Source organism: Onychomys torridus, chromosome 2 (genome assembly GCF_903995425.1).
Source record: "Onychomys torridus chromosome 2, mOncTor1.1, whole genome shotgun sequence".
Taxonomy (NCBI): domain Eukaryota; kingdom Metazoa; phylum Chordata; class Mammalia; order Rodentia; family Cricetidae; genus Onychomys; species Onychomys torridus.
In genome coordinates this window covers 145,463,637-145,484,222 of record NC_050444.1, presented here as the reverse complement: position 1 = coordinate 145,484,222, position 20,586 = coordinate 145,463,637, and the positions used below count along the sequence as shown (strand labels likewise).

The 20,586-nt window shown below is 40.2% G+C and overlaps 1 protein-coding gene across 22 annotated transcripts in view; it reads left to right on the top strand.

Moving 5' to 3' along the window:
• Positions 1–20,586, top strand: part of Epb41 (erythrocyte membrane protein band 4.1) — a 165,170-nt gene that overhangs the window by 79,040 nt on the left and 65,544 nt on the right. For all 22 annotated transcript variants that reach the window (XM_036177794.1, XM_036177799.1, XM_036177778.1 and 19 more), the window contains exons 4-7: positions 1,678–1,782; positions 5,811–5,853; positions 12,173–12,248; positions 13,272–13,490. In XM_036177794.1, the coding sequence (XP_036033687.1) occupies positions 1,678–1,782; positions 5,811–5,853; positions 12,173–12,248; positions 13,272–13,490 (443 nt within the window). The remainder of the gene's footprint in view (positions 1–1,677; positions 1,783–5,810; positions 5,854–12,172; positions 12,249–13,271; positions 13,491–20,586) is intronic.

Genomic DNA, 20,586 nt, shown 5'->3' with positions numbered 1-20,586 from the left:
TCATTGCCTGGCCTCTATATTTAACTCTATGGCTGGCTCTGTCCTTTGATCTTCAGGCAAGTTTTATTAGAGTACAACAAAAATATCACCACACCGGACTATATTTTTAATTTTGTAATTGTGTTGTTGCTGTTGTTGAGATGGGGAGTCATGTACCTCAGGCTGGTGGTATTAATGTAGCCTAGGAGTCTCCAGCCTCCTTTACCCAAGTACAAGGATTATGTGCATGTGCCACTATACCTGAATTAAACATGTTATTTCTGTGGCTAAAACATATAATATTTGTTCTAATATGGGTAAATGAAGGTTATAAACAGCCAGAAATTCTCAGCAAATGAGCTTTAGTGATAAACTTTTTGATTTTTAGAACTCCTAGATTTGGGAATTATGAATGAAAGGGTTAAAGATTGTACCTGAATTCTCAAATTATTGACCTTCATTTAGAGTAAAATCAGAAAAAAGGGTTAAACTAAACACTGTTACATAAATGAGTTAATACTAAATGAACAATTATGCAAATTGCTAGTAGTCATTTAAAATAATTCATTAAGATGAGGATGTGCCAAATGTATGTACTAAAAAGATCTGTATAGCTAGGATATAACTCAATATAGTGCATATTCCTAACCACAAAAGGTTCTGAGTTTAGTAATTTGTAATTTTTGAAGTATTTTTGTATATATTTCTCAGAAGGCATTAACATGTTTCTGTTTTTTTAGTAAATGGGTCATAAAACTTATTTTACAGCTGAGCTATTGTTAACTGAATGACACAGTTGATTAGCTGGTTAATAAAGGAGCCAAGTTGTTGTTTTAACTTTAATTCACAGCCTATAAATTGGGGCATGCTTCCTTATAAGTAAGAAAGAATTTACCCAGCTTTAGAAGGGGTTTGACTTTGTAAAGAACATGATTTGTAACACAACTGAATAGCTGTTATAACAGCTAGTGTCTATAGGCTGTCTGTTTCCTACTTCTCAGAAAGAGGTTGTAGGCAGTTCAGGTATAGCTCATTCATGTTGATATTTATTTTGTAAATGATTTCCACAGCCACAGTTATCATGTTTTGACAGGTTGAGTTAGTAATTTAGTTGACCATGGTAACTGGTTCAGGAAATTACGAGAACGGGACTGAGAATGGATGAGTGTGCTTAGTTGGGTGTGGCAGTCCATGTGCTTAAGAATCATAGGCAGAACCAGGCAGTGGAGGTGCACACCTTTAATCCCAGCACTCGGGAGACAGAGGCAGGCGGATCTCTGTGAGTTCCTGGTCTACAAAGTGAGTTCTAGGACAGCCAGAGCTATACACCCTGTCTAGAAAAACAAAAACCCCCACCACCACCACCAACAACAAAAAGAATCTAAGGCAGGAAGATCACATGAGACCCTGGTTTGGCGATTTTTTTTTTTTGGATGGAGGTAGACAAAGAGGGGAGGTGGGATTTTACTTAGCATTGTGGCTATTTTCAAAGTGCCATAATATGTTGCATTTGTAAGCTGACATATCGAGGAAGAGAAGGGTTTATAAATCATGTTCTGTTTAGACTGTGTAGCCATCTGATAATGTATTAGTTACCGAAGATAAAAAAGAAAATTGGAAAAGAACACCTTTTGAAAAATTTGATTGTGAATACAAAAATAAGAAGAAGCCTTAACTAATGTTTGTGTGTCTTCACAGAAACATGCTAAGGGACAGGATTTGCTTAAGCGAGTTTGTGAGCACCTCAATCTGTTGGAAGAAGACTACTTTGGTTTAGCTATTTGGGATAGTGCAACCTCTAAGGTAAGAAGAACACTGCGCTATAAACAGCTGGCAGTTTCAGTTCTTGTGCTGGTAACAATGTTTGTACCTGCCTGGTTTCATGTTGGTAACAGTGTTTGTACCTAGCTCTCACTAGTGAATGTAGTCTCTTTTATCAGATTTTCCTTCTAGAATTTACTTTTTTTTTCTTTTTTAAAGAGAGGGCATTACTAATGTGCTTTTTTTCATCATCGAAAGAAAATACCTATAATTTTAATGATTAAAAAAATCGAAGTTCAAGAAGATCATCCCATATCAAAGTTGTACAGCTAATGAATGGTGGAAAGGTTAAGGCACCTGAACCTTATCCTTTATTGCATGACTGTAGACAGAGACTGTAATTGAGACCAAATACTGCTTTATTTTAAACCCTTCAGTGGCTGGGCAGTGGTGGTGCACGCCTTTCATCCCAGCACGCAGAACACAGAGGCAGGTGGATCTCTGTGAGTTCAAGGCCAGCCTGGTCTACAGAGTTCCAGGACAACTAAGGCTATACGGTAAAACCCTGTCTCGAGAAATAAAACAACAACAAAAAATGTAAACCCTTCAGTGGCTTCTGCTTGCCTAGAGCTTAATGAAGCCCATCCTGTTTAGCAGAGTACTGTCTCCATGTACTGACCCTTTCAGTACCTTTCAGTTTTACCTCTCCTCCATAATCGCCTCTGTGCGCTCGTTATGCTGAGCTGCACACAGCAACTCTTGTGCTTTTGTGTCCACCTGTCGTTTCTCCTTTGCCTGGCTGACTCATGTTTCAATACTCAGACTCCCCAGATACCTGGAGAAACAGTTCCTAAAGTTCCAGCTTCAGCACAGCACTGCATAGCCATTCATACCCAAGGCGAGCAAATTGTTGATCACTGACCATCTCTGTCATTAGTGACCGCTCCTTAAGTGTTATTTTTAGTCTTTTTCATAACCACAATGCCACCCACATGGAATCATTGCTCAAACATTCGTTGGCTACATAAGATACTGAGAATTGAATTTTTTTAAATGTAGTATTAGTTTATGTGCATTGGTGTTTTGCCTGCATGTATGTCTGTGTGAGGGTGTCAGATCCCCTAGAACTGGAGTTACAGACAGTTGTGTGAGCTGTCATATGGGTGCTGGGAATTGAACCTCTGTCCTCTGGAAGATCAACCAGTGCTCTTAATAGCTGAGCCATCTCTCCAGCCCTGAGAATTGAATATTTTAAATTGAACATAGACATATACACACTGATTTTATTATCACTAGAAGGTCTTGGTTCTGCTATTTATCTGTTTTTTTTTTTTTTTTTTTTGAGCTGAGGATCGAACCCAGGGCCTTGCACTTGCTAGGCAAACGCTCTACCACTGAGCTAAATCCCCAACCCTTGATTTGTTTTTAACTTGGCTTTTGATCTTTTCAAAAAATTATAAATTGCATTAACTCATTGGGGGGGCAGGGGTTTAGGGTTAGGGATGGTACATGTATGGAGGTCAGAGGATGCCTTTTGTGAATTGGTTTTCTCCTGTACCACAAGTTTGGGGATTAGATTCAGGCTTGGCAGTGGTGCTTTTACCTGCTTAGCCATCTCACATGGTAAGAATTGCTGGTTCTGTAAGATAGCTTAGACTTTGAAGGTCCCATGTGATTGACACAGATCTGGATTTGCCTTTTCATTGTCAGCTTGGTGGGGATTTTGGCCCCAGTCTTAAAACTGCTTGTGGGATCTCTAGAAGGAAGAGCTGGGAAGTCTCTTAAAACAGTGGAGAATATGGAGCTCTCTGCTGTGGGAGCAGACACCTCTCCAACCCGGTAAAAAGTTGCCATTAGTAAGCATTTTGGGTTGCACATAAGCTGAGGGTTTTCAGAGGTCCCTGCAGACTCAGCATTGGTGTTTGAATTCCCTTGCCTTTGGACCAAGTTCGAGGCCAAGGAAAAACATGCAGACGCTTCCTTTATGATAGGGCTCAAACAAGTATGTGCTCTGTGTGTGTGTGTGTGTGTGTGTGTGTCGTGCGTGCATATATATATACATGTGTATAGAGGCCTGGAGGTCGACACTGGGTGTCTTCCTCTTTTACTCGTTGCCATATTGAGGCAGGGACTCTCCATGGACTTGAAGCCCGTTGCTTTGTATATAAGGGCTGACCAGCAAGCTCCAGGGATCTTCTTGTCGCCACACTCCACGTGCTGGAATTGCAAGTAGGCACAACCAAGCCCAACTTTTTATCTGGGTGCTGGGAATCAATCCCAGGTCCTCATGCTTACATGACAAGCATTTTACCTGTCTCTAGTCACATATGTAATTCATCTTCATACCATAGTACCGTTTCATATTACATGGTATTTATTAATATATATTCCTTAGTCTTCCATGTTAATTGTGGGGGAATATAAAAGGAAACTAATCCTTACTCTTTTTTTTTTCATTTTTCTTTATTAAGAAAATTTCTGCTCACTCCAGTGCTATCCACAGACCCCCCTCCTCCCTCCTCCATCCCAGCCCTCCTTCCCAAGCCACTAATCCTTACTCTTACCCATCTCGTCTGTGGTGTCTGTCTGTCTGTAACTGCCAAGGCAGTATATAACCAAGGGTAAAATTGTACTGGCTCATTCAGTAGGGCATAGATTTGGTTATTCTGTGTTCTGTCTGTGTTGGTTAAAGGTAAGGAAGGGATACCATACTTTTTTCTCCCTGGAAACTACCAAAATTCAATTTTAAATCTTTTGGATGAGAGAAAGGAAAGTTAGTTAGATAAGAATAGAGCATCTGGAATTTTATTGTTGTTGTAATTCTTATGTGTTTTCTTTGCTACTTCACTGACCTGTATATTTGTGTGTATGTATATATGTGTGTATGTGTATGTGTGTGTATATGTTGGGGATTAAACCTGAGAACCGTGCACATGTATTTTATCCTTGAGTTTCACCCAAAGTGTATATGTATCTTAGAGTTTTAAATAGTTTAGTAGTTTAAAATCTAATGTAAATAAGCAGGGTGTAGTGGCATATACCTTAATCCCAGCCCTTAGAAGACAGAGGCAGATAGAGCTCTGTGATTTCATAGCTAGCCTCTGGTCTACATATCGAGGTCCAGACCATCTGGAGTTACATAATGAGACCCTATCTCAAACAAACAGACAAAAAAAGCTGTTCTAAATAATACTAGAAATTTAGCAGTTTTTATCTTTAAACATCTCTCGTAGAGGCCTATGAAGGATTGTTAGGAACTTTTTCTAAAGTGCCAGTGTGTCACAGGGGACATTGTAGGTTGAAGAGGATTGCTGTAGTGATGTACAGAGTCTTGTTTGTTTGTTTGTTTGTTTTCGAGACAGCGTTTCTCTGTGCAGTTTTGGTGCCTGTCCTGGATCTCTGTAGACCAGGCTGGCCTCGAACTCACAGAGATCTGCCTTGCTCTGCCTCCCAAGTGCTGGCATTAAAGGCGAGCACCACCGCCGCCTGTCTTGATGTATAGACTCTTAAGTGGGGTGGAAGAACACAGAAGGGGGAGACATTCGAGCGGGCAAGATATAGTCTTCTCAGTAGACACTAACTGGGCAATGAACTGTGCACAGAGGCTGTGCTGACATAAATTTTGAACAAGACAAAGGTTAGAGGAGAAAATAAGATTTGGATGCTGTCACTTACTCCTGGTCCTAGATCATCACTAATCTTTCCCTAATACTATAAATAGCACACACTTATTTCACATTGGCTGTTTACAAGCAGGCCTACATTTATGAGCAGCTCTGTAAGATGGATACTCTGACAAAATTTACATTTTAGAGATAAGGGAACTTAGGTATGGAGAGGCTCTAGTTACTCAGCCAGGACATATTGGAGCATGAATTCAAACTAGCCTCTGCTTCCTTTTTTTGCTGCTGAGAAACCACTGTGCTTTGTAAAATTAACGCAAAGGCTTCCAGGGGAAATGTAGGTTCATCCAGAGGTGGTTTCCCAAGGTGGTCAGGGAGCTGCCTCCAGTACTGAATTGTTAAGTGTGTTCTGGAGCTCCATGTGAATGCCTTTTCTTCTTTTTACAGACATGGCTGGATTCTGCCAAAGAAATAAAAAAACAGGTTCGAGGTAAGTGGATACAGCCCTTTCATAGTTCTCTCTTTGAGGTGGGCCAGAGGGTCACCAAACATCACTGGCTGTGAGTCAGTCACCTGAGAGCACTGACTGTGGCAGACTGCTTTGAAATAGAGATAAAGCTTTTCCCTGGAAGGGCCGATTCCGTAGTAGAAAAATAGAGTAGAGGTCAACACTGTTGAGATGTAGGTCAGATTTTGACCTTAAAAGACCAAACAAAACCAAGTGGGCACGGCTGGGAAAGTAGGAATGGGAGAGTAACAGAAGTAGGAAATAGTGAAGATGGAGTCAGTTCTCAAAATGGCAGAGGCAGCAATGATGCTGGCCACCAGCAGGGGTGTGCTGTTGCATCTTGGTCCTTTAGTATTCTAGACTGTTGTGTTCTTGTCCTTTTGTTTTTCCTTTCTCTTTCTCTTTCTGGTGTTAGGGATTGAACTCAGGGCCTTACACTTGAGCTACACCCGCATTCCTGTGTTCTAGCTTTCTCCATGTTTTCCCTTCTGTATGGTAGCTTTCCCTTTTTGCAGTTCCATTTAACTGTGGTCTGAAAATATTAAATGGAAACCTGGGTTGTGTGCTTTTCTGGGTGGTAATGAAACCTCGTATGGCTCTGCACCTCCATGTCTAGGCCATTTGTCTAGCATGCCCACACTGTGAGCACACTAGTGGCTTAGTAGCTGTAAGGTTATCAGATAGACTATCACAGGCTTGTGCTAGGAAACCTTTCTTTATTTAATAATGGTCACAAAGTACAAGAGTAGTGATGTTGGCAATTTGGTTAGGCCAAAGAGAAGTTACCAAGTGTGTCCTTTAGGTATCTTTAGGGTTCAGTACTCGTCAAGATAGCCCTGGAGCACATGCCCTGAGGTAGGGGGGGCTGTACTTGTCATCCTTTTGCAAATTTAAGGAGGAAAAAATGAAGGCAGACTTGTCTGCCACTGGCCATCTGGCCATGGGGCTTCTCTTGTAGCCTGAGTGTATCTTACTGTTGCATGCCCTGCTCGTACTACTGTTCTGGGATGAAAAATGTGCAGATTGGTCTTTCATAGCCCCAGACCCAATGGACTCATTGAGATGGCTTATCTTGATTAAGGCCAGCGAGCTATCACTTTAGTTTTATTATTGAAGAAACTTCCAGGAAATACAGTGGTTGCTCATCCTGATGAGCAGATTTTAGCTGTCACCCAACCAGAACTGTTCACTTGTTTCTTAAAACATTCCTGTTATCATGAAATGTTTTTCTTTAGACCTTGTACATGATTGTTTTAGCATTCTTTTTTTTTTTCCGAGACAGGGTTTCTCCGTGTAGCTTTGCACCTTTCCTGGATCTCGCTCTGTAGTCCAGGCTGGCCTCGAACTCACAGAGATCCACCTGCCTCTGCCTCCCGAGTGCTGGGATTAAAGGTGTGTGCCACCACCGCCGCCGCCACCGCCGCCGCCGCCGCCGCCGCCGCCGCCGCCGCCACCACCCGGCATGCATTATTTTTATTTCATTTTATTTTTGTTTTAGCATTCTTAAAATAGAGAGGCAAAACTTTTTTTGGGGCAGGGGGATTGGCAACTTTCTTCATTTGTTCTTCACTGATAAAAGCTTGAAATTTATTATTTTATAATTATTGTTTTTGTTATTACTATTTTGAGACAGGTCACACTAGATAGCCCAAGCAAGACTCTATTAAAAATAATGATGAGGGTTGGGGATTTAGCTCAGTGGTAGAGCGCTTGTCTAGCAAGCGTAAGGCTCTGGGTTCGATCCTCAGCTCAGAAAAAAAAAAAAAGAAAAGACAAAAATAATGATGAAAACCTTCCTACAGCGTGGGGAAAAATCTAAAAAAACTTTACTAGTGAATCAAATGTATCATGTCAGGAAGCCAAAGTGGTCTTTACATGTTACAAAGGTATTTTCCTTTTTAACCTTTTCATCATATAATTAGTGTATACTCGTGGCAATTTTACTTATTTTGAAAGTTTTATTGTGAGTATACATGTATGTGTGCACATATGCATGTATGCAGAGGTCAGAGAACAGCTTTGAGGAGTCAGTTTCTCCTTCCACCTATACATGGGTTCCAGGGGTTCAATTCAGGTAGCCAGGCTTATGTGGCAAGCACCTTTACCTGCTGAGCCATCACTGCAGCCCCATGAAAAATTTAAACATCATTAAATCTAATCAATTAAACTGGTATAATCTCTAAGATACTTTTAGGCAGATATGAATTTTTCAAAATGTACCCAGGAGGGATGTACATATCTAAAACCCCATATCCTGGGTTTCAGCTGTTTGAGGGCCTCTCTCAAAACAAACCAAGCAAAGCAATTATGCTGTACGTGGTTTTAAAATTCAATTTAAAGAATAAATGTTACAGGTATACAGTAAAAAGTAAAAGGTGCAAATGAAAATAGCACGAGGTGAATCTTCCTACCCTGTCTTAGTCATGCAGTTTCTTTTTCTGGAGGCAACCATGGTAACTAATTTCTTGTCTTCCTTCTAGACAAGTCTGAGTGTATATAAACACATACTCATGGTTGTGTCTATTTAAATATGCGACTCATCTTTTTTATATAACAGAGTATTGGTATCTTTTGCCTGCCTATGTCTGCCTGCCTGCCTGTCTGTCTGTCTTTCCTTCCATCTATCTATATTTTTTAAATGATCACATATACTATATATAAGTAGTCATATTTCTGTGTTTTAGATTACTCATTAGTTTTCTGTTATACTCATGTTTGCATTTGTGAATATATCTCTGCATTTGCTAAGTGTCTATCAATAATAGCTTTAACAACTGAGCTCTCTCCCCAACTTAAAAGTAGGATAAAGCTTAGGACTGGTCATACAGCATAGTGCTAGAGCACTTACCTAGCATAAGCCAAAAAAGAAAGAAAAGAAAAGAAAAAACATTGAAGGGAAAAAAATTAAAGTAATAGAAATTCAATAAAGTATGGAAGCTGTGTAACAAAACTCATGTCTCCCCTCCCATCCAGAATTAAGGTGTGCTAGCATTTTTGTGTGGACCAGGAGAGGGACGTCTGAGCTCTTCGGCTCTCTTCAGTCATGTCCCCTTCCATCCATAGAAGTCTGCTGCAGCTGGGCACTCCCTCCAGCTTCGTTTGCACTTCTCACGTGTCACCCTGTGCTCAGCAGACAGTGCTCACTTTATCCTTTACTGTGGCGTTTCTTTAGAGCCAGCCTGCTCTAAAAGCGTGTCTGCTTGAGTTTGTCTGTCATTTTTCCTCCTGCCAGCTTGACTTTAAGACCCTTTATTTTCTTGGTTCTGGATGAGGGCCCTCGCTGGCTGACTCAGGCCAGCCATCTTCATCCTGTGCCATGCCAGGTAGCTCACAACTACCTGTAATTTTGACTCCAGTGCATCCAGTCACCTCTTCTGGCCTCTGTTAGCAGCTGTACACATGAAACACACACACACACACACACACACACAGTAATAATTCTTTAAAAAATGTATTTATAGGTCTGGAGAGATGGCTCAGCAATTAAGTGCACTCTTCCAGAGGACCTGGGTTCAATTCCCAGCAACCACGTGGCAGCTCAGAACTGTCTGTAACTCAAAATTCCAGTGGCTCCGACTTGCTCACACAGACATACATGCAGGACAAACACCAATGCACATAAAAACTTTTTAAAAAATTACAAAAATAGCTAGTTATTTTAAAATTATTAATAAAAAATTTTAACACAGTTTTAAAATTTTGGAAAATTTAAACCAGTGAGTCCACAGGCAAGATATGCTTACACATTCTCTGTATGCTGGAAATTATATGTAATATACCCAAATTATGTTTTAAAAAACTTTTAGCCTATGTACCATCCTCCACTTTCTCCCCAAAGGTCACCACTTTCTTGAACTCTGTGATAACTATTCCATTAAATTTTTGGGATTGGTTTTACTTCTGGGTTTTTGTTATTTAAAAATATGGCTATATTGAAACCTTTTGCATCTCATATAAATTAAGTGACTTTTCTTACTCAGCGTCATTTTTGAAACTTAATGTTGATCAGAAAGAAATTTCACCAAACAATTCCTAACCTTACTGTGACATCTTGATGTTTTCTTTTATATCTGTTTCATATTTTTAGTGTTGGTATTTCCTCCACCAAAATGGTTTACAATGGACTGTAACCTACAGTTAAAAAAAAAAAAAAAAGGCAAAACAACCTGACTTAGGATGTATGCCTGGAATAGGGTTTAGTAGAACATCTGGAATTAGAATATGAGTTGTTTTCACCTTCACAAGATACTGCATGCTCTCTTCTTTACATTGGTTACATTCTTACCTGTGCTCTCAGAAGAAAGCCATTTTAGGATTTGCTCGTGTGGGGGTGGGGGTGTGTGTGTGGACGCCTGGGGGTGGGGGTGTGGACGCCTGTGTGTTTGGGGTGCTTGCTAGCAGAAGCCAGAGGAAAACGTTGTCTGTCTTGTTCTGTCACTTTCCACCTTATTCCAACAAGACCGGGTCTCTTCACTGAAGCTGTAACTCTGCTGCTGGTCATCAGGCCCCAGTCTCTGCTCCGCTCTGCCCCTACAACAGCGCTGGCCGTACAGGCGGGTGCAACCATGGCCAGCTTTTTAGCATGGGTTCTGGACATTTGAATTCATACTTGGGTAGCAATTGCTCTTATTTGCTAAGCCATCTCTTTAACCTCAGAAAGTCGCTTAAAAAAAACCATTAATTAAGATGGGAGGTAGTGACACACCCCTTTAATCCCAACACTTGGAGAAAGAGTAGGTGAGTCTCTTGAGTTTGAGGCCAGCTTGGTTTACAAAGTGAGTTCCAGGACAGCCAAGACTGCACAAGAGAGATACTATCTCGAAAAACTTAAAATAAATAAATAAATAAAAATAAGGAGTTAGAGAGATGTCTCAGCAATTGAGGTCACTTCCTGCTCCTCCAGAGGACCTAAGTTTGGTTCCCAGCACCCATGTCAGGCAAATCACAACCACCTATAATTTCAGCTCCAAAGAATCCAGTAACAACTTCTGGCCTCTGTGAGCCTCTGCATACATGTTCATGTGCTCACTTATGCACACACATGCATATATAGAGAAAAAAAACACACACGCACACAGATGAGAGAAGTAAATCTTTTAAATTATTAATAAAAAATTTTAAAAATTATTTCAGTCTTCTGGAAAATTTAAAAAGAGAATAAAAAGAGAATAGTTTAAGAATTCCTATGTGGCCTTTACACAGATTCCTCAAATAATATTATTTTGCTGAACTTATTTTACCTTAAATTTTTGTTTCTTTTACATCCATTGATTTGTGTATATATGTGCACATGAACTTTTATTTCAGATAATGTGTATATATCATAAATAAATATCTTCAAAATTGTGAAAGAGCACCCACTGACTTCTGATGGCTCAGAGCAGAATATAAATCATGTATGTGCACATGAACTTTTATTTCAGATAATGTGTATATATCATAAATAAACATCTTCAAAATTGCAAAAGAGCACCCATTGACTTCTGATGGCTCAGAGCAGACTATAAATAATATTTCTAAAACAAGTTCTATGAACAAGTCAACCTGCAAGATTGTTTCTTCATACAGTTTTGCCTGTGTGGTTCTACTCCACTATAATGAAGACTATGCTAACATTAAAAAATAAACGTGTTGCACAAATCCTAAATAGTCTTACAATAAAAACCTGGAGCCAGATATCAGGGTGAGAACTGAAAGATCAGAGGAACTGAAAGATCAGAGGAACAGAGCAAGCCACAACTACTCCCTCTTACCTTGTCAACTCCTTAGCCTGATAGAGCCTCTGCAAGAGTGAATTCCTATCTCCTTCCACTTTATATTCCTTTCTCTGCCCTGCCATATCACTTCCTGTTTCAACCTTCCTACTGCTGAGATTAAAGATGTGTGATCCCAAGTGCTGGAATTAAAGGTGTGTGCCACCACTGCCTGGCTCTGTTAGTCTTTTAGTCTGGATTAATCTTGTGTAGCCCAGCATGGCCAGACGGATCTCTGCCTCTGCCTCCTAGTGCTAGGATTAAAGGTGTGTGCCACCACTGCCTGACCTCTATGACTAACTCTGTGGCTGGCTCTGTCCTCTGATCTTCAGACAAGCTTTATTTCTTAGATTATAAACAATATATCACCCCATAAAATGAGGTCTTCTAGTTTTTCTAGGTGGAATCTAAGCAAGGTGGAATCAACTGCTAACAATATTTTAAAACACAAAATATGAAAATGTTGAAAGATTTAAGAAAAAAGGCAAACAATATTTTCAATCAGAAATTTAGACATAAAAACAAAATTCCTATCTTTATTTTTATAGGTGTTCCGTGGAATTTCACATTTAACGTGAAGTTTTATCCACCTGACCCAGCACAGTTAACTGAAGACATAACAAGGTAAATAATTAGCACGTAAATACAGAACTGTAATTCTTGTCATAAGCTCTGGGAATTTCCCCACTCAGGAAGAAAAATAAATGATAAATGGTTAGTCTAAAGTACAGAATTTCTGGTGCCTTCAAAGCAGGCTTGCAGATACTGAGCCTAAAAGACTGGAACCTGGCAGGAGCCAGCCCTGTTTACCACGTGACATACCACTTTACAATACATGGTGGCCTGGCTTCTCTTAAACTATGTTTGCAGGGCAAGACCTAACTGTCCTACTGTATTCCCCATAGGATTGAAAACAGCAAAATCACATGATAATTATTTCTTTATCTCTCTTTTAAACCATTCCCATGAACTGACCCATCTTTTGAGCCCATTTAATTTATAGCACAAATCTTACATAAAACCAACCTATTGAATTTTTAAGAAAATTATTTGTATTTGATTTTATCAAAGGTGAACAAAAACTAAATAGACAACTACTATATGGTGAACAATGCTACTATGAGCATTCACGCCTGTGATGTCATTAAGAGCCCTCTTCCTAGTAGATGCTTGGCAATATTTGTTACATTGAATTGCTGGGTTGCCAAGAAACTACTTCCTAAGTCTGATTTCGTTGATGATGATCTGGTTTCTGAGGAATTTATAATCTCTAGGATTCAGTTTTCATCTCTCTAAAATGAGAGATGGGCTGGAGCGATGGCTTAGTAGTTAAAAGCACTGGTTGCTCTTCCCAATGACCCAGGTTCAATTCCCAGCACCCACATGGTGGCTCACAACCGTCTATAATGAGATCTGGCGCCCTCTTCTGTGTACATAATAAATAAATAAATCTTTAAAGAAAAAAGAGGGAGAAACAGTTTTACAGTGACTAGCCATGTGCCCACTCTCCTATACTGGCCAACTATCGTGTCGTGTTCCCTTAGCCTCCTTCCTTCCCTCTTCTTTTCCCCTTCTTCCTTTTTATCTGTCTGTCTGTGTTCTTTTGTTGTTACTGATATATTCACATCTTTTCTTTTTTGGATGTAGATACTACTTATGTCTTCAGCTTCGGCAGGACATCGTTGCTGGACGGCTGCCCTGTTCCTTTGCAACCTTAGCCCTCCTCGGCTCTTACACCATCCAGTCTGAACTGGGAGACTATGACCCAGAACTGCATGGCGTGGATTATGTTAGTGATTTTAAACTGGCCCCAAATCAGACCAGGGAGCTTGAAGAGAAGGTCATGGAATTGCATAAATCCTACAGGTGAATATGTCTCCAGATGTTCTGTATTTATTTTGGCCCCGAGTTTAAACCCTTCACTTGTTATTGATTCATTGTTTACCATAGGGAGAGTCACCCTGAGTTCACTTCCTTTTATTGTTTGACTTTGGGAAAGTCATTCAAGCCCTCTGACTGGCTGTCTTATCAGGGTAGTGAAATTTTTTTTTGTTTGTTCCTGTTTTTGTTTCCAGGATTATTGAAAAACATTTTCTAAGTTTATTGACTTTTGTTGTTGGTTATCAAAGTAATGGGCATTGCATTGTAGGGTAAAAACTAAATGAGATAATACGTGTGGGGGGAGCCACTGAGCACAAGGCCTTGCACATAGTAGGTGCTCAATAAATGGTAGCTGTTACTGTTATTGCTTTTTTTAATTTCAGGCTTTAGATGTATGCTGTATTAGGTGCCTTAAGATCCTTAGAGCAAGAACTTCTAACTTGGGTTCTGTGCATGTGGGTGGATTCAGAGGGTCATGGTACCCTTGGAAGTATTTTGTAAAGTCAAATCTTCACCAAATTCACTGACTTTACTGCTTTCAGTGAAAACAGTTGGAAACATTGGGAGGAAACACACATGGCCAAGAGCAAGGCTTATCCTTGGTTTGAGGCAGGTTGAGATCGTGCCTCTGTTTTGTCCTGGCCCTGTGAACTTAGATGATGCACTTAACATTTCTCCGATCTGCTTCCCTGAGTGTCTGATTGGGATTATTGCTTTAGAAGAAACGAGGCGATGAATCCGTTGAGAAAAGGAAATGTATGCATGACATAAAACTCCAGTGACTGTTGTCTAATACTAAAATGAGCCCTCACTGTATTTCTTTCTCCATACAACCATTTTTTATTTGAATAACTTACTATAGCTAAATTTCACAAGCCGCTTTAGTCTGATCTTGGCATTGATTTGGATCACATTGGCATGGCATCCTGAACTGGGTGAGCATGCACTGTGTTACAGAGATTTAAAAGGTCATTTTGTTCAAAGAGAAATCCAAAGCATGGTCTCAGGAGCTTGCTGTGGTAGCCGCAAGTATTCTGTCTGGCTATGGAGCTGTTCTCTTTGAGGTGGTTCTAATAGATTACACGGACTGGGATGCTTTAAACAAGAGTCCTTTACCTCAGTGTGGTCTGGTCCTGACCGTCTCATTGCCCCCAAGGTTCAGACACCTCAGTCCTGAAAACCATAATAATTTTCATTAATTGATTGTGTATGTGCACATCTGCATATATGCCTTGCACGTGTATCCACAGTGCATGTGTGGAAATCAGAAGATAGCATGCAGGGGTCAGATCTCTTTCCATAATGTGGGTTCCAGAACTCAAACTCATGTTTTCAGGCTTGATGACAGGTGCCTTTAACCATCCCCCACGCCCATAATAAGGATTTTAAAGTTTATGACCCATGTAGCAGTCATCTCATATGTCACCTAACTCTCATGAGATACTAGTGTGTCCAAAGAGAACTGCCAGAATTTATTTTTAAACTTCTTTTTAGATTTGCTTCTTTTATTTTATGTGTATGAATGTTTTGTTTGCATGTATGTGCACTATGTGGATGCCATGTGTTCATGGGGGTCAGAAGAGGGTATTGAGTCACCTAGAACTGGAGTTACAGAATGTTATAAGCCACCATGTTGGTGCTGAGAATTGAACCTGGGTCCTGTGCAAGAGCAACAAGTGCTCTCAACTGCTGATCTATCTCTCCAGCTCTCAAAATTTACTTTTTACATTGGGCTTATGCATCCTAAGGTACTAATGTCTGAGACGTCTAGCTCGGAGATGCACCTGCCTCTGCCTCCTGAATGCTGGGATTAAAGGTGTGCGCCACCACTGCCCGGCTTCTGATGATACTTTTAATAGTTCTTTGTTCACAATAGGATTCTAATTTGAAAGGACTTATATAGTCTTTCCTCTAATGCTCCACTGTTCCTTAAAACATTGTTACATAATCATGATGATTACAAGTCACTAATTATAACAATCTCTCACTGCATGCCCGACAGTGTGCTGAATGCTTTATGTACAGCATCACACGGAACCTTTATAATCAGCCTTTAAACTAGCCAGCAGATCTGAAAGCATAGTCCACAGAGCTTGATGCCTTTCAAGATCCTTTCAAGAGGTCTCTGAGCTCAGAATTGTTTCCATGGTAATTCTAAGTTATTTGTCTTTTTCACTGTGCACACCTTTAATCCCGGCACTCTGGAGGCAGAGGCGGGCAGATCTCTGAGTTCAAGGCCAGCTTGGTCTAGAATGTGTTTCAGGACAGCCAGGGTTACATGGAAAAACCCTGTCTTTAAAAAAAAAATCTAAATAAGTAAACAAATAAACAAATAAAATAATGCACAAGTAAAATGATCCACTCAGATTACAAGGTAGACCAGTGACATCTCAAACATGTAATAAATTAAACGGCACAAAAAATTCATTGGGGTTGGGGATTTAGCTCAGTGGTAGAGTGCTTGCCTAGCAAGTGCAAGGCCCTGGGTTCAATCCTCAGCTCAAAAAAAAAAAAAAAAAAAAAAAAGAATAAAAAAAATTCATTGATTTGTTTTCAGATTTCACATTTCATTACTCTTTAAGAAACCGCTCTTAGACTGGGGAGATGGCTCAGTCGATAAAGTGCTTGCCCTGCAAGCATGGAGACCTGAGTTCAAGTTCCAGAACCTGCAGAGAACCCATGTCAAAAGCCTCTCATGGTGGCACATGCTAATAATCCCATCACTGGAGGGGCAGAGACAGGTAGATTTGGGGGCTCACTGACCAGCCAGTGTAGCATAATTGGTGAGGTTAATGAAGAGACATATTTCAAAATACAAGGTGAAAGGCACCTAAGGAATGACACTCAAGGCTGACACACACACATGCTCACTCTCATATACACATGCAGCCCCCCATGCACACACATGAACAAACACACATAAGAAACTGCTCTCATGTTTGAATATAGTATCAAAAAAGGCTTAAATTTTTTCATCTTTTGCTATTATTTTTCATAAATGTTATTGTTTTTAAAAATCAAGTGGATTTATTGTTATTCTTTAAGATTTAGTAAACAAGCAAATTAAGTTTTGCTTGGTTCTAAAATTTATAGCACAGTCTAACATATGAAAGGAAGTACTTTGTGGTCCTTAATATCTAAGGCATAGAGAGTTCCTGCGGCTGAGAGCATTTGGGTATTTACCAGATTATACAGCGGACACATAAATGAGTTAGTCCATCTCACTTTGAATTCAGATCCCATTCCTTTTTAGCTCTGTTCCTCTTGGTAGGTTACTTAAAGCCCCGAAGTTCATTTTCTTACCTGAAAAATGAGGCTGATAAGGTGAATTTTATAGTTAAATCAGAAAATGTATCTAAAGCACTTAGCAAATGATTATACTTGTAGGATAATATCTCTTAGACATCTATGGTGACACAGACCCATTATCTAAGCTCTTGGGAATTGGAGGCAGAAGGCTCAGAAATCAAGGTCAACCTCAGCTACAATAGTAAGTTCAAGGCCAGTGAGGACTACATGAGACCCTGTTACATCCTCCCCCCACCCCAAATCCTACAAAATCAACAACAACAACAACAATATAATATCACCATTTTACAAACAATGTAAGTTTGGGTTTGGAGAACCACTCTTAGTACTTAACAGAACGATCTCAAAGGAATGATGGATGTGGTCTAGTTGATGTTCTGTTAGATGAACAGTAGAAACTAAACAATCACAGATCTCCATGACTGGAAAATGTAGATGTCTGCCATCATGGGATTTACTTGTTCCATTCTGGACACATTGATAATCTTAGTAACAGGAACCCAGATGGAAATGTTAATATGCATGGTGTTTTAACCAGTCAAAGAAACTCCTGCTGAGGTGTAAGCATTTTAATGTGTTGAAAAGTACAACAACAAAATATCACCCTACTCCTCAGACAAACAGAAGACAGCCTTCACAAAAGTAAACGGGAGTAGTGGCCCTTCGCCCAGGCAGGGATTTTTGAATTAACACCAGCAAATCAAGCTTGGCCCTCTGTTTATGGGAACTAAGGAGGCATGCAGACCTGTCAGTTGTCCCCCACTTAATTATTTGAAATCACAGTCCGTAGTCAAGAAAGGCAACAAATATTGTTAAAAAGCTGCTATAAAACACTGGAGCTTGCTCTAAAGCGATGCCTTGGCTGAATAAGTCAGTATAGGTGAAGTGTGCTGTAACTTCTCCGTGTTGTAAGCAGGAGTTGGCTGATGCCCGGGTTCTGTGGCTTGGTATTTTATAAGCTTCAGGACTTCTAAGTGGTAAATTGTTGTTTGCTCCTGAATACATTATTTTTTTTTCTAAATTTATTTATTTATTTAATGCATATGAGTGCTCTATCTGCATATATGCCTGCACACCAGAAGAGGGCACCAGATTTTGTTATAGACAGTTATGAGCTACCATGTGGTTGCTGGGAATTGAACTCAAGACCTCTAGAACAGCAGCCAGTGTTTTTAAATGCTGAATCATCTCTCCAGCCCCCTGAATACATGCTCCATGGTCTAGAAATACCTAATGTCTTTCCAGCAGGTTTGTTATGTCTTTTAGAGATCTTGAAAATCTTAGCAAAAAACTTCATTCATTACATTTTTAAGGTGAAAGGTAATTTATGATTTAAAAATATTTTATTTTGTATATGTTTAGATGTTTTGCCCTCATATATGTCTAAGTACCACACGTGTGCAGTGCCTTGGATGCTGAAAAGGACATCAGACTCCCTATAACTAAAGTTACAGGTGGTTGTAAACCACCATGTGGGTGCTATGAACTGAAACTGGGTCTTTTGCAGGAGTAGCAAATACTCTTACCTAAACTTTTCAGCCCCTAACTTACGACTTTAATTTAGAAAATACATATTGTACTTACAAACACAGATATCTATGGGTGGAACACTTATGGGAGCTGTTTTTAATGATAGTTTCCTAATTTTATATGTAAATATGTATGATTCTTTTATTGGAAAAACCTTTCTGGGACAATAGGTGGATCTGAACAAGTCATGCTGAAGAGGCCTCTGGTTTAGGACATCCAGGTCTCAGCACGGGAAGGGCAGTATCTGTGGGTTAGAGGGCAGTCTGGCTTGAGGGGTTACAACTCAGGGTATCTTAGTACTGTTCTATTCCTGTGAAGAGACATGAAGAGACCATGGCCAAGGCAACTCTTATAAAAGACAGCATTTAATTAGGGTCTAGCTTACAGTTTCAGAAGGTTAGTCCTTTATCTTCATGGTGGGAAGCAGACAGGCATGGTGCTGGAGCAGTAGCTGATCCTCATCTGTAGGCAGCAGAGAGAACAAGACTGGTCTAACATGGGCTTTTGAAACTTCAAAGCTCACTCCCAGTACACACCTCCAATAAGGCCACATCTTTTCCAACAAGGCTGTACCTCCTAATCCTTCCCAAACAGTTCAACTAACTGGTGACTAAGCATTCAAATATATGAGCCTATGGGGCTCATTCTCATTCCAACTACCACATAGGGCATGGGCACTGGAGACTGGGATTCAGAGTCTAAGCGGAACAGGAAGGCATCAATGTGTAGGTAAGGCCTGGGAAGAATACAGGGGTGGGGGCAGTAACATGGATGGCCAGAGAGAAGGAGTCCAAAGTGGTCTAAAATGGAGAGTCAAAACCCTAGTAGAGTAAGGAGGGCATCCATATGTGGATAGCAGCTTAGGGTGGTGATTCAGTCCAAGTAGGATCAGAAGATGAGAAGGGCATCTAGATGGCGAGAGTTCAGAGGCTGCAATGAGAGCTTGTTTATATATTGGGTGAAAGAAAGAAAAGGTTGGTCAAACAAGTCAAAACACTTAGGGTAATTTGTAAGTGAAAGGTATTCAAATTACGGAAAGGCAGAAAAGAACCTGGTGGATGCATTACAACTGGAGGTTTCCGTGCACAGTCTCTAATGTAACACTAGGCGGTGATAGAGATGTAAACAGGTCCATATATAAATACTGGCACACCTTAACTCTATACTGTGCTGGAAGAGAGGCTCAAAAAGATGAGAAATGTTTAGGACAAAAATTGTCTTTGTAGAAGCTCCCACTGACCAAATCCTGGGCAATTTAAGCAGGAAAATAGATATGCAGAATACGTGATTCTATTGCAGTGAGTCAAATGAGAGTCTGGGCTGGGGACGCAGCACAGCACTTGCTCAACTCAGCTTGAGGAGTGCCAGAACAAACAAGAAACCCAACCCTGAATCTATGAATCCATAATGATACACATAAATAGTTTGTGGAGGATACTCAAAATATTTTAAAAGAGTTCTCATAAAATTAATAGCTATAAAGAGGTAAAGATTTCAGAGAAACTTGGCTTACATCAGTGATAGAGTGGACATCGTCTGTGCAGGGACGAATTGAAATTATAAACACTTGATAGGATGCAGTGTAGGCACAGCTCCACCTCTGTGATATTTCTGTTAGGGACACGTGACCCTTGGGGCTGGGGATACAGCTCATTGTGAAGCACTTGCGGGAAGCCCAAGCATCATATCTACACCAGGTTAGACTAGGTCTACCACTGCATCATTCTGTAACAACTGCCTGAGCTTGGGGAATGGGCTTTAAGGATTATATGGCATTATGTGTCAGTGTTAATTTCCTGGTTTTGACACTGTAGAAGGATGTCCTTATTTGTAAGAAGTACACACAGAAGAATTCAGGAATATTGGGGTCATTAGGTTGGCAATAGCTTAGGGGGAAATTACTTGCATTATATATGACTTGAGAATCATAATTGAAGTGGCTAGAGAGATGACTCAGAGGTGAAGAGCACTGGCTGCTCTTCCAGAGGTCTTCAATTGAATTCCCAGCAACCACATGGTGGCTCATAACGATCTATGATGAGATCTGATGCCCTCTTCTGGCATGCAGCCATACATACAGACAGAACACTGTATACATAATAACGAAATCTTTTTTAAAAAGTCATAATTGAGCTGGGCGGTGGTGGCACCTGCCTTTAATTCCAGCATTTAGGAGGCAGAGGCAGGCAATCTCTACAAGGCCAGCCTGGTTGACAGACTGAGTTCCAGGATAGCCAGGGCT